The sequence below is a fragment of the Cannabis sativa genome, chromosome 6 (genome assembly GCF_029168945.1).
Source record: "Cannabis sativa cultivar Pink pepper isolate KNU-18-1 chromosome 6, ASM2916894v1, whole genome shotgun sequence".
Taxonomy (NCBI): domain Eukaryota; kingdom Viridiplantae; phylum Streptophyta; class Magnoliopsida; order Rosales; family Cannabaceae; genus Cannabis; species Cannabis sativa.
Genome location: NC_083606.1, coordinates 41446737 through 41456982, shown reverse-complemented (window position 1 = coordinate 41456982; position 10246 = coordinate 41446737). Strand labels below are relative to the sequence as shown.

The window sequence follows — 10246 nt, the reverse complement described above, 5'->3', positions numbered from 1 at the left end:
CCAAACTTAAAGAACAACATTGTCCTCAATGTTTAGAAAAAGAGAAAAGAAAATTGGCAAATACTCACCCAATTGACATTCACTCACTACGCTCCCCACAACTCCCAAATATGCAATAAAAATTAGTATCTTATAAAGACCAATGCGTCTTGGGGTGAGGTGAAAAAGAGAAGTTATGTCTAGCTAGGCTATGTAGTGGCGAAGAAAAGAAAATGTGAATATCAAGCTCAAAGGGGAAAAACTAGGGATAAAATATTCAAGGGTAGGCTTCAAGGTTCAAACGTTTCAAACATGGCCTATATCACTTCCTCGGGGTAGGGATGTCTAGGATTTCGCCTCAAGGAAAAATTGCTAAGTAACTCTAGAGACTTAAACTCTCACAAAGGTTTAGTTCAAACTAATTAGTGACACAAATCATTTAGTCAAGCTATGAGCACAATCAAGAGAGGCAAACTTTCAACAACGAAGGGCAACCAACATGTTAACTTAAAACAGGCAGCTTAAAACTCAAAAAGAAAAACATTCAGTTGCAAGAACTAAGTGGAAACACAACATCGTCATCGAGCCCCCCTAAGCAACACTAACAAAGACAAGATACAACCCGAACATAAAACAACAAGACAAACAACAACAACTATAACAGAAAAAACAAGAACACAAATAGAAAAGACAAGTGAAAAATAAATACTGAAGCTGAAAGAAAAAGTACTCCCTCTGTCTATCCCTCGGGGTCATCCTCTGAAGCGCTAGAGTCTTCCGGAGCTTCTGGATCAGTCCATCGAGCAAACACTTCTTGTGGGAACACTGGGAAGTCAACTATCGGCCTTGGCGCCATTCGCTTTAGAGATTTTGCTAATGCAGTGTCACGTGCCTGAACATAGCGAAAGTAGGTAAGTTGCTTCTCCTCAAGGTGTGCTAGGCGATCCATGATTTGTTCGTGCTGAGTGCGAGGAAGATTGGCGGAAGTCGTCTGACTGCTAGATGGTTGGTGACGTTTGGGAGGAGCAGTCGAGGGTGTGCAATGAGTGGCAACACGCTGAATCGAGACCAAATCAATGCTGATCCGCTCTCTCAGAAGTTCTTCATCGTCCCCAATAGCGGCATTACCCGCTAGGCAAATCTGAGTGATGAGAGCGGGGAAAAATAACTTGCCGCCTTTTTTCTGAAAACACTTCCAAATTTCCTCATAAATGATCTTGCCCACATTTATTTTCTTGCCTGCCAGGATGCAATACAATAAACAGAGGCGTGTTTGGCTCACTGTGGTGTCATGTGTTGTGGGCATCAAAGAGCACTTAATAAAAGCAAGCCAAACACTCGCTTCAGGCCGTAGAGATGAGTGTAACAAGGTGCGGTGGCCGGAAGACGAGATAGACCATTCAGAACCCGGGTGAGCAACAGCACGAAGCACGGCGTCATATGGAATAGACGCTGGGTTAATCCTCCAAAGAGCAAACTCATCCTCAAGCGGAGCTCTCAATCCATATAAGTCGTTAATCACATCAGGAGAAAAGGGGACACTCTGACCCCTCACTCTAACGACATCAGGATATTTTGGATCAAGAGCAGCATAAAATGCAGGGGCAACCGAGGCCACAGCGGGCTTAGGAACTGCACAAAATTTCTCCCACTTGTGCTCCGCAATCAAATTGGTAATATATGCAGGTAAAGCTTCCGGGGCAGGGAGAAAGCCGCGCTCGGCCAACTGGCTGCGGGTTCGTAATATCTCAAACCGCTCTTGATGACGGATGGGGTCGGCTTTGGCTCTAGGACGAGTAGTGGGGTTCTGTTTAGGTGGTGGACATGTGGAAGTGGTGCGCTTAGGCTTGGGTTGGCCCTTGGAGGTTGAGGGAGCGGCTTTGGCGGGTGGAGCTTTGGGTTTAGGGGAGGAGGCCTTACGGGGACGAGTACGGGGTGGAGAGTGTGTGGTGGAGGAAGGCAAGGCAAGGGTTGGTGGGTTTGGGTGGGTTGGTTGTTGTGGTGGCGGATTGGGCAAGGTGTTGGCCGGAGCTTTACGCTTACGAGATTTTGATTTGGTGGTTGCCATGGCTCAATCTCACAATAGTAAGCTCGAAAATATCTGCTAAACAAGTCACAACTCAACAGAGCATCATTATCTAACAAAACCACATCAAGATCAAAAGCATATCAACTCATTGAAATGACAATAATAATTATTCAACTTGAATATCCACCAATAGACTCAAAATCAGAAGTTAGCACCATTAGCCCTAGAATATTCAATCCACTAAACATCATAGAGTCTCAAAATGCAATCACCCAACACTAAAATTATCATCATGACGCAAACTTGGGCAGCACTTTCAACATTATTGTCACAAGAAATTAGAGCAGAATTTTATCCCAACAATATCACCAACCAAACAAGAGAAAATGAGCATACCACACAAAAATCCAAAGAATGCAATGCCAAAGTTGGCACAAAGTGGAAGCTCCTCCCACTCAACAGTCACCAACTAAAAATGGTGGTTTCGGACTACTGGAGCAGCCGGAGAAGGGCGGTGGTGAGTGTGTCCGACGGGTGAGGGATGGTGGTTTTTTTTTTTTTTTTATCCGTTTTGAGGTGGGTTCGGGCTTCTGAGGTGGAGAGAGGCGCCTGGGTGATGTGCTGAGATGGGGGAGGTGATGGTGGGGGGTCGGGTCCGCCTGGGGTGGTGTGCGAATGGTGGAGGCGGAGTTGAAATGGGTTCTTCGGACAGAGGCGGTGGTCGAATGGGGTGCGGCTGTGGGGTGCGGTCGGGGTTGTACGGTGGTGAGCGGATGGTGGAGGCCGAATGGAGTTCGAATGGGGTTCGGTGGTCGGGTTCTGGCTGGGACAGAGGCGGCTGGGAGTTGTTTCTGGGTAGGGTTTCGAAGGTGGGGGCTGGGCTTCGAAGGTTTTCTGGGTTGGGGGGGAAAGGTCGGGTTAGGGAAATGTTTTGAAATTAAATTTTTTTTTTTTTTTGTAATACTATATAATATAATAAATATAATATTAATAAAAAAAAAAATAAATTTCGTTTGTTTTTTTTTTTTTTAATGCAAAAATAAAATATATATTAAAATAAAAACAATATTAATATATAAATTTTTTTTTTTATAATAGGATAGATTAAAAGAAAAATAATATTAAATAAAAAATAATAATAATAATAATAATAATAATAATTTCTAGGAGTAATATGGAATAGATGGACCTTTCATCTCGTAATGTGAGTGATATTACGCCTGCTGTAGCAAAATTTCCACAAAAGTTCAGCAAAAATCTTGCTGAGTGCTCTTTGAACATGTATGACTTTTGCTAAATTTTTGCTAGAAAAATGCTGCAGCAGGCGGAAGTTCTCCACATGAACGAAAATTTCCTTTTGTGCTTCACAGAAATGCTGCAGCAAAAGTCCATCAAAAATTTAGCAAAATCTCTAAACTTCCAAATCACCTCCAAGGCTCCAAATTGTGTTCCAAAACCACCTGAAACATCAAACCAAGTGTAAAATCCACCCAAACACCTAAAAGAAAAATGAACAAAAATAAAATAAAATAAAAATAAAGGAAAGTGAAGAAATATATACTTTTTTTTTTTCTTTCTTTTCATTTTTTTTTGTCATTCATTTTTTTCTTTTTTTTCTTTTCTTTTTCTTTTCTTTTTTTTTTTTTCAAAAATATTTACAATACTTGTTCTTTTTCCAACATTGGGTTGCCTAAAAATAGAATTGACAATTCGAACACAAGGCAACCCAACCACCTTCCGCTTCATGCATCCTCCAAAGTGATTGAGGTTTTTGTTCGATCGACCTCACCACCAAGATAATGCTTTAGACGCTGCCCATTCACTTTAAATTCCTTTCCGGTTTGCTCATTACAAACATCCACAGCTCCATGAGGATAAACTTTGGTTATGGTGAATGGGCCCGACCAACGAGACTTCAATTTGCCCGGAAATAACCTCAACCGCGAGTTAAAAAGCAAAACTCGCTGCCCTTTCTCAAACACTCGAGGTTGAATTCTTTTGTCATGTCACTTCTTGGTATTTTCTTTATAAAGTTTGGCATTCTCATACGAAAACAACCTCATTTCCTCAAGCTCATTCAATTGTAACTTTCGAGCTTCCCCCGCCGCTTGGAGATCCATATTCAACTTCTTCGTGGCCCAATAAGCTTTGTGTTCCAATTCAACGGGCAAATGACAAGCCTTACCATAAACTAAACGGTAAGGAGACATGCCCAAAGGAGTTTTGAAAGCGGTTCTATAGGCCCAAAGAGCATCATCCAACCGTTGAGACCAATCTTTTCGAGTAGGATTCACCACTTTCTCCAAAATTCCTTTGATTTCTCTATTGGAAATCTCCGCTTGGCCATTTGTTTGAGGATGGTAAGCTGTAGCTATCTTGTGCTTGACACTATACTTAGCCAAAAGAGCCGCCAACACTTTGTTAACAAAATGAGTTCCCTCATCACTAATGAGAGCTCTTGGAGTCCCAAAACGAGTGAAGACATTCTTGAGTAGAAATTTCATCACCACCTTAGAGTCATTGGTGGGACTTGCAATTGCTTCCACCCATTTTGACACATAATCTACAGCCACCAAAATGAATAAATTTCCAAAGGATGGGGGAAAGGGTCCCATGAAATCAATGCCCCAAACATCAAACAACTCTACCTCGAGGATAACTTGCAAAGGCATCTCATTTCGGGCAGAAATATTACCAACCCGTTGGCATCTATCACACCGTCTAGCAAACTCATAAGCATCCTTGAACATGGAAGGCCAATAGTACCCCGATTGAAGTACTTTTGCAGCTGTTCTTTGGCCTCCAAAATGCCCCCCATAAGGTGATGAGTGACAATGCTCAAGAATATTTTGAACCTCTTCTTGCGGCACACAACGCCTTATTACACGATCAGCACACTGTTTATAAAGAAAAGGTTCATCCCAATAATAAGACCTCACATCATGGAAGAACTTCTTGAGCGGTTGCCCTTTTAAATCAGATGGAGTCCTCCCACTCACTAAGTAGTTGGCAAAATCAGCATACCAAGGAGTGGAGTCTTGGTTTACTAAGCTCACCATCAATAAAGCTTCATCGGGGAACATCTCTTTAATTGGTCGCTCAACTTTCTTTATCTCATCATCACCTTCTAGTCTAGAAAGGTGATCGGCCACTTGATTCTCAGCTCCTTTTTTATCCCGAATCTCCAAATCAAATTCTTGAAGAAGCAACACCCAACGAATCAGTCTCGGTTTGGCGTCCTTCTTGGCAATGAGATACTTGATTGCGGAATGATCCGTGTACACCACCACTTTGGTTCCAACAAGGTAAGCTCGAAACTTGTCAAAGGCAAAAACCACAGCCAATAACTCCTTCTCTGTAGTAGTGTAGTTCAATTGGGCGTCAGCTAGTGTTCTGCTTGCATAATAAATTGAGTGGAACACCTTCTCTCTTCTTTGACCAAGAACAGCACCAACTGCAAAATCACTAGCATCACACATTAGCTCAAAAGGAAGTGACCAATCGGGAGCTACAATAATGGGAGCGGACACAAGAGCTTTTTTCAAAGTCACAAAAGCTTCATGACAGTCTTTGGTGAACTCAAAAGATCTATTCTGCTCAAGTAAAGAGCAAAGGGGCTTGGAGATTTTTGAGAAATCTTTAATAAACCTCCTATAAAAACCTGCATGCCCCAAAAAACTTCGAATTCCTTTGACAGTAGTAGGAGGTGGCAGCTTCTCAATAACTTCAACTTTCGCTCTATCCACTTCAATGCCCTTGTTAGAAACTTTATGACCCAAAACAATTCCTTCTTGAACCATGAAGTGGCATTTCTCCCAATTGAGAACTAAGTTCGTGTCTTCACATCTTGCTAAAACCTTCTCCAAGTTAACCAAACAAGTGTCAAAAGACTCCCCAAATACCGAGAAGTCATCCATGAAGATCTCAAGAATGTTTTCTGCCATATCTGAAAAAATCGCCATCATACACCTTTGAAAAGTGGCGGGAGCATTGCATAACCCAAATGGCATTCTCCGAAAGGCAAAGGTACCATATGGACAAGTGAATGTTGTTTTCTCTTGGTCTTCCGGAGCTATGGCAATTTGATTATAGCCAGAATACCCATCAAGGAAACAATAGAATTCTTTTCCCGCCAAACGATCAAGCATTTGATCAATAAATGGCAGCGGGAAATGATCTTTTCGCGTGGCCTTGTTCAACTTCCGATAGTCCATACAAACACGCCATCCCGTCACCGTTCTTGTAGGGATCAACTCATTGTTTTCATTAGCTACCACCGTGACTCCACCCTTTTTTGGAACACATTGAACTGGGCTTACCCAAGAACTGTCTGAAATGGGGTAAACGATGCCAAAGTCTAACCACTTGATTACCTCCTTTCTAACCACTTCCTTCATGATGGGATTTAGCCGTCGCTGCTGCTCTACAGAATGGTTGCACAAATCTTCCAATAGAATCTTATGCATGCAAATCGAAGGACTTATACCCTTGATGTCCGCCATGGTCCAACCAATGGCTCTTTTGTATTTCTTCAAGACATCAACTAACAAGCATTCTCTTTGGGCACCCAACATAGCAGAAATAATTACCGGCAAGGTCTCTCCATCTCCCAAATAAACATACTTCAAGTGACTAGGCAACGGCTTCAACTCCAACTCGGGTGGTTCTTGAATGGAAGGCTTAGGAGGCTTGAAATTGTTCTCTGACAACTCCAAAGATTCAAATGGCCTCCTAAACTTAGTGAAAGGCTGCTTTGACTCTACCCAAGTAACTTTGGTTTCTTCATCTTCACTTAAAGCTTCAAGCTCTTCAAGAGAACTTATCATCTTTTCCTCTTTCGAAGCTTCCTTGTGAAATTTTTCAGCAACAATAGAGTCAATCACACTTATGCGAGAGCATTCCTCAATCTCATCCGGAAACCTCATGGCATTGAACACATTAAAAGTCACTTGTTGATCATTCACCCGCATAGTAAGTTCCCCTTTTTGCACATCAATCAAGGTCCTCCCGGTAGCAAGGAATGGCCTTCCCAAAATAATAGGAACTTCTCTATCCGCCTCATAATCAAGAATGATGAAATCGGCCGGAAAAATAAACTTATCAACTTGCACCAAGACATCTTCAATTTTTCCTTCCGGATGGGCCATGGAACGATCGGCCAATTGCAAAGTGACGGTGGTTGGCCTTGCTTCTCCAATTCCCAACTTCTTGAAAATAGACATGGGCATTAAATTAATACTAGCTCCCAAGTCACATAAGGCTCTACCCACATCTCTTCCGCCAATGGTACATGGGATTGTAAAACTTCCGGGATCTTTCAACTTAGGAGGAATTTTGCTCTTCAACATGGCGCTACACCCTTCCGTCAAAGCCACTGTTTCAAACTCACCTAGCCTCCTTTTCTTTGTCAAAATGTCCTTCAAAAACTTTACATAGTTGGGCATTTGCTCCAAAGCTTCCACTAATGGTATGTTGATGTGAAGCTGCTTTAGAACATCAAGAAATCTTCGGAATTGACCATCTTCTTGCTGCTTTTTAAATCTTTGAGGGAATGGTGGGGGTGGCTTGCTAAGTAACTTTTCTCGTCGCATTTTGATGAGGAATTGCCGCAAAGATTTTCTTCAGGTTGCTCCTTTGCCATATTAGAAGGTTCAACATTTTTCTCTACTCGACTTTGGATTGAAGTGGGCTCATTTTTATCCTTAGCTTCTTCCTCGTTTGACTCCAGAACTTTACCACTCCTCAAGATTACCGCCTTGCAATGCTCTTTTCCATCTCTTCTTGGATTTTCAGTATCACTAGGCAAAGTACCTTGTGGCCTATTTCGAAGCTCATTAGCTAGTTGCCCAACTTGATTTTCTAGAGTTCTCATGGAGGTTGCTTGACTTTGGATCGCAGTGTCATTCTTCGCCATATAACTCTCAGTTCTTGTCATGAAATTTTCTGTCTTGGCCATGAAATCACGCATCATACTCTCAAGAGAACTTGTTTGGACACCTTGTTGTTGTCTTTGTTGAAAGGCTTGTTGAGAAAAACCAGGTGGAAAGTTGGATCTAGGAAGCATGGATGAATTACTAGTACCAGCCCCTTGATTTCTGTATGCCAAGTTTGGGTGTTGCTTGTATGTTTGATTGTAGGCATTCTGACTTCCCATGTAAAACACAGATGCAGGATTGAATGGACAATTGTCAAAGGTATGAGCCTCACTACAAAAAACACAAGAAACCTCCTCAAGTTGTCCCACAGGTGAGGAAACATTCTGTTGACCCATTTGTTGACCCATGCTCATATTTTTGATCATATTTGACATAGAAGCAACTTGGGCAGATAAAGCAGTAATGGCATCAACTTCAAGAACACCGGCAACCTTCTTCCCCAAAGGTACTCTAGTAGTGGGCCACTGATAATTGTTGTTGGAAATTCTCTCAATAATATCATAGGCCTCATTATAGGACTTGGCAAGTAAAGCACCATTTGCCGAAGCATCAACCACCATTCGAGTATGAGCATTGAGACCGTTGTAAAACGTTTCCATTTGGATGCAATGAGGAATACCATGGTGAGGACATTTCCGCAACAACTCCTTGAACCTCTCCCATGCCTCATACAAAGACTCATCTTCAAATTGTTGAAAGGAAGTTATTTCCTTCCGGAGCTTGGCATTCTTAGTGGGAGGAAAATACTTCATCAAAAACCGCTCCGCTAATTCTTGCCAAGTTGTAACCGACGCAGAAGGCAAGGAGTTCAACCAAGCTCGGGCTTGATCTCTCAAAGAATAAGGGAACAACTTTAACCTCAAGGCATCCTCCGTAACTCCGGGCAATTTGAAAGAATCACTCACCTCCATAAATAGACGAAGGTGAAGGTGAGGATCTTCGGTGGGTATGCCACTAAACTGTCCCACAGTTTGAAGCATCTGGAACATAACTGGCTTCAACTCAAACTGTGGAGCTTGAATTTCTGGCCTAACAATGCCCGGATTGAGCTCATTGAAAAGAGGTGCTGCGTATTGTCGGATGATTTGATCTCTATCATCCGCCATAATCACTGCATTTTGACCATTATTAGGGGCCATTTCCCCTTGAGCTCGTCGTCCATTTCCTTGGTCATCCATCATTTCTATATCCCCTTGAGCCCTATGTTGAGCTCTTCTTCTCTCTCTGAATGTGCGCTCAATTTCAGGATCAATAGGATATAGATCAATATTAACAAATTCTTGGTACTCGTTCATAAAAAATTTTCACCTGCCAATGCACAAGAGTCACCAAAAATGAGTACAAAATAATAGACTAAATTGCAAGCTAATTGACAATTACAATAAAATATATTTACAGTCCCCGGCAACGGCGCCAAAAACTTGTTGTGTTAAAATTAGATACGCAAGTGCACGTAGTCACAAACAAGTAATACAATGGTAAGTAAAAGAGTATCGTCTCCACAGGGACTGTGAAAATAAAATTTCTATTGCAAAAATTAATTACCAAGCAACAAGCCTAAAAACTAAAATTAAATGATTAATGAATCAACTAAAGGAGTAAGAAAAATAAGTAAATTAACTCAAAAGTAGATGCAAGATGAAAATAAAATTTAGTTGTAAGCTTTTGAAATGTGAAAGGTTTGAACTATTGAATCCCCCTATGTTTAGCAAAAACTGTGCGTTTTTGCTGCAGCAAAAAGTTACCAAATCTTTAGCAAAAATCTCAGGTTAACAAGAACTCCATTAAAGTGCACAAAACTCTTTCAAATTTTATGCAATCAATCCTTGGACCTTTTCAAACATATTCCTATGCCAAGCAAGCTCAAGAATACCATTTCAAGCATAGTTCTCAATTGTTACACAAGGATATAACATATTCCTATGTTATTTCAAATCTAACCTAAAAAAGATTAAGAACTTGTGTCATTCAAGCTAAGTCCATTACATTTAACCTTTCCAGAATTAAATATAACTCAATAATCAAGCTATTGGTGGCCAAACAATATCAAGAAATTAGCAATACACACACTTGAATGAACATGAGAATTTTTACTAAATATTTGCATAAGAAAATTACTCAACTAAACATAGGGTTCTTCAACAGTTCAAACCATTAAAAAGTTTAGCTCATAGCTAACTCAAGAACCACCATTACAAAATAAAACTTAGACATGGAGTTTGAATGTTAAGTTAAAGAAATTAAAAGAGAGAAGAAATTAAAAGAGAGAAGAAAGTAATAGCAAACAATAATGGAGGATTTT

The 10246-nt window shown here is 41.0% G+C and overlaps 2 protein-coding genes and 1 non-coding gene across 3 annotated transcripts; 1 reads left to right on the top strand and 2 right to left on the bottom strand.

The window, feature by feature from the left end:
* Positions 1-662: 662 nt before the first annotated feature.
* On the bottom strand, positions 663-3560 carry LOC133038845 (uncharacterized). The gene is made up of 2 exons (XM_061117249.1): positions 3198-3560; positions 663-2080 (listed from the first exon to the last, which is right to left on the bottom strand). The coding sequence occupies exon 2, from the start codon at positions 2045-2047 to the stop codon at positions 719-721; it is 1329 nt and encodes a 442-aa protein (XP_060973232.1). The 5' UTR covers positions 2048-2080; positions 3198-3560; the 3' UTR covers positions 663-718.
* A 229-nt stretch (positions 3561-3789) lies between these two features.
* LOC133039256 (uncharacterized) lies at positions 3790-9239 on the bottom strand. Its single transcript, XM_061118105.1, has 2 exons — positions 7647-9239; positions 3790-7584 (listed from the first exon to the last, which is right to left on the bottom strand). Exons 1-2 carry the CDS (start codon positions 9237-9239, stop codon positions 4015-4017), a joined length of 5163 nt encoding a protein of 1720 aa, XP_060974088.1. The 3' UTR covers positions 3790-4014.
* Positions 8560-8666, top strand: LOC115724374 (small nucleolar RNA R71). Its single transcript, XR_004013167.2, has one exon. It is a non-coding gene; the product is annotated as a small nucleolar RNA R71 (small nucleolar RNA).
* Positions 9240-10246: the final 1007 nt, after the last annotated feature.

Excerpts from the sequence above, each read along its gene's own strand:
- LOC133038845 (XM_061117249.1), bottom strand. The coding sequence starts at position 2,047 with ATGGCAACCACCAAATCAAAATCTCGTAAGCGTAAAGCTCCGGCCAAC.
- LOC133039256 (XM_061118105.1), bottom strand. The coding sequence starts at position 9,239 with ATGAACGAGTACCAAGAATTTGTTAATATTGATCTATATCCTATTGAT. Across the intron at positions 7,585-7,646 it reads ATGTTGAACCTTCTAATATG|TTACTTAGCAAGCCACCCCC; the intron begins GCAAAGGAGCAA and ends CGACGAGAAAAG.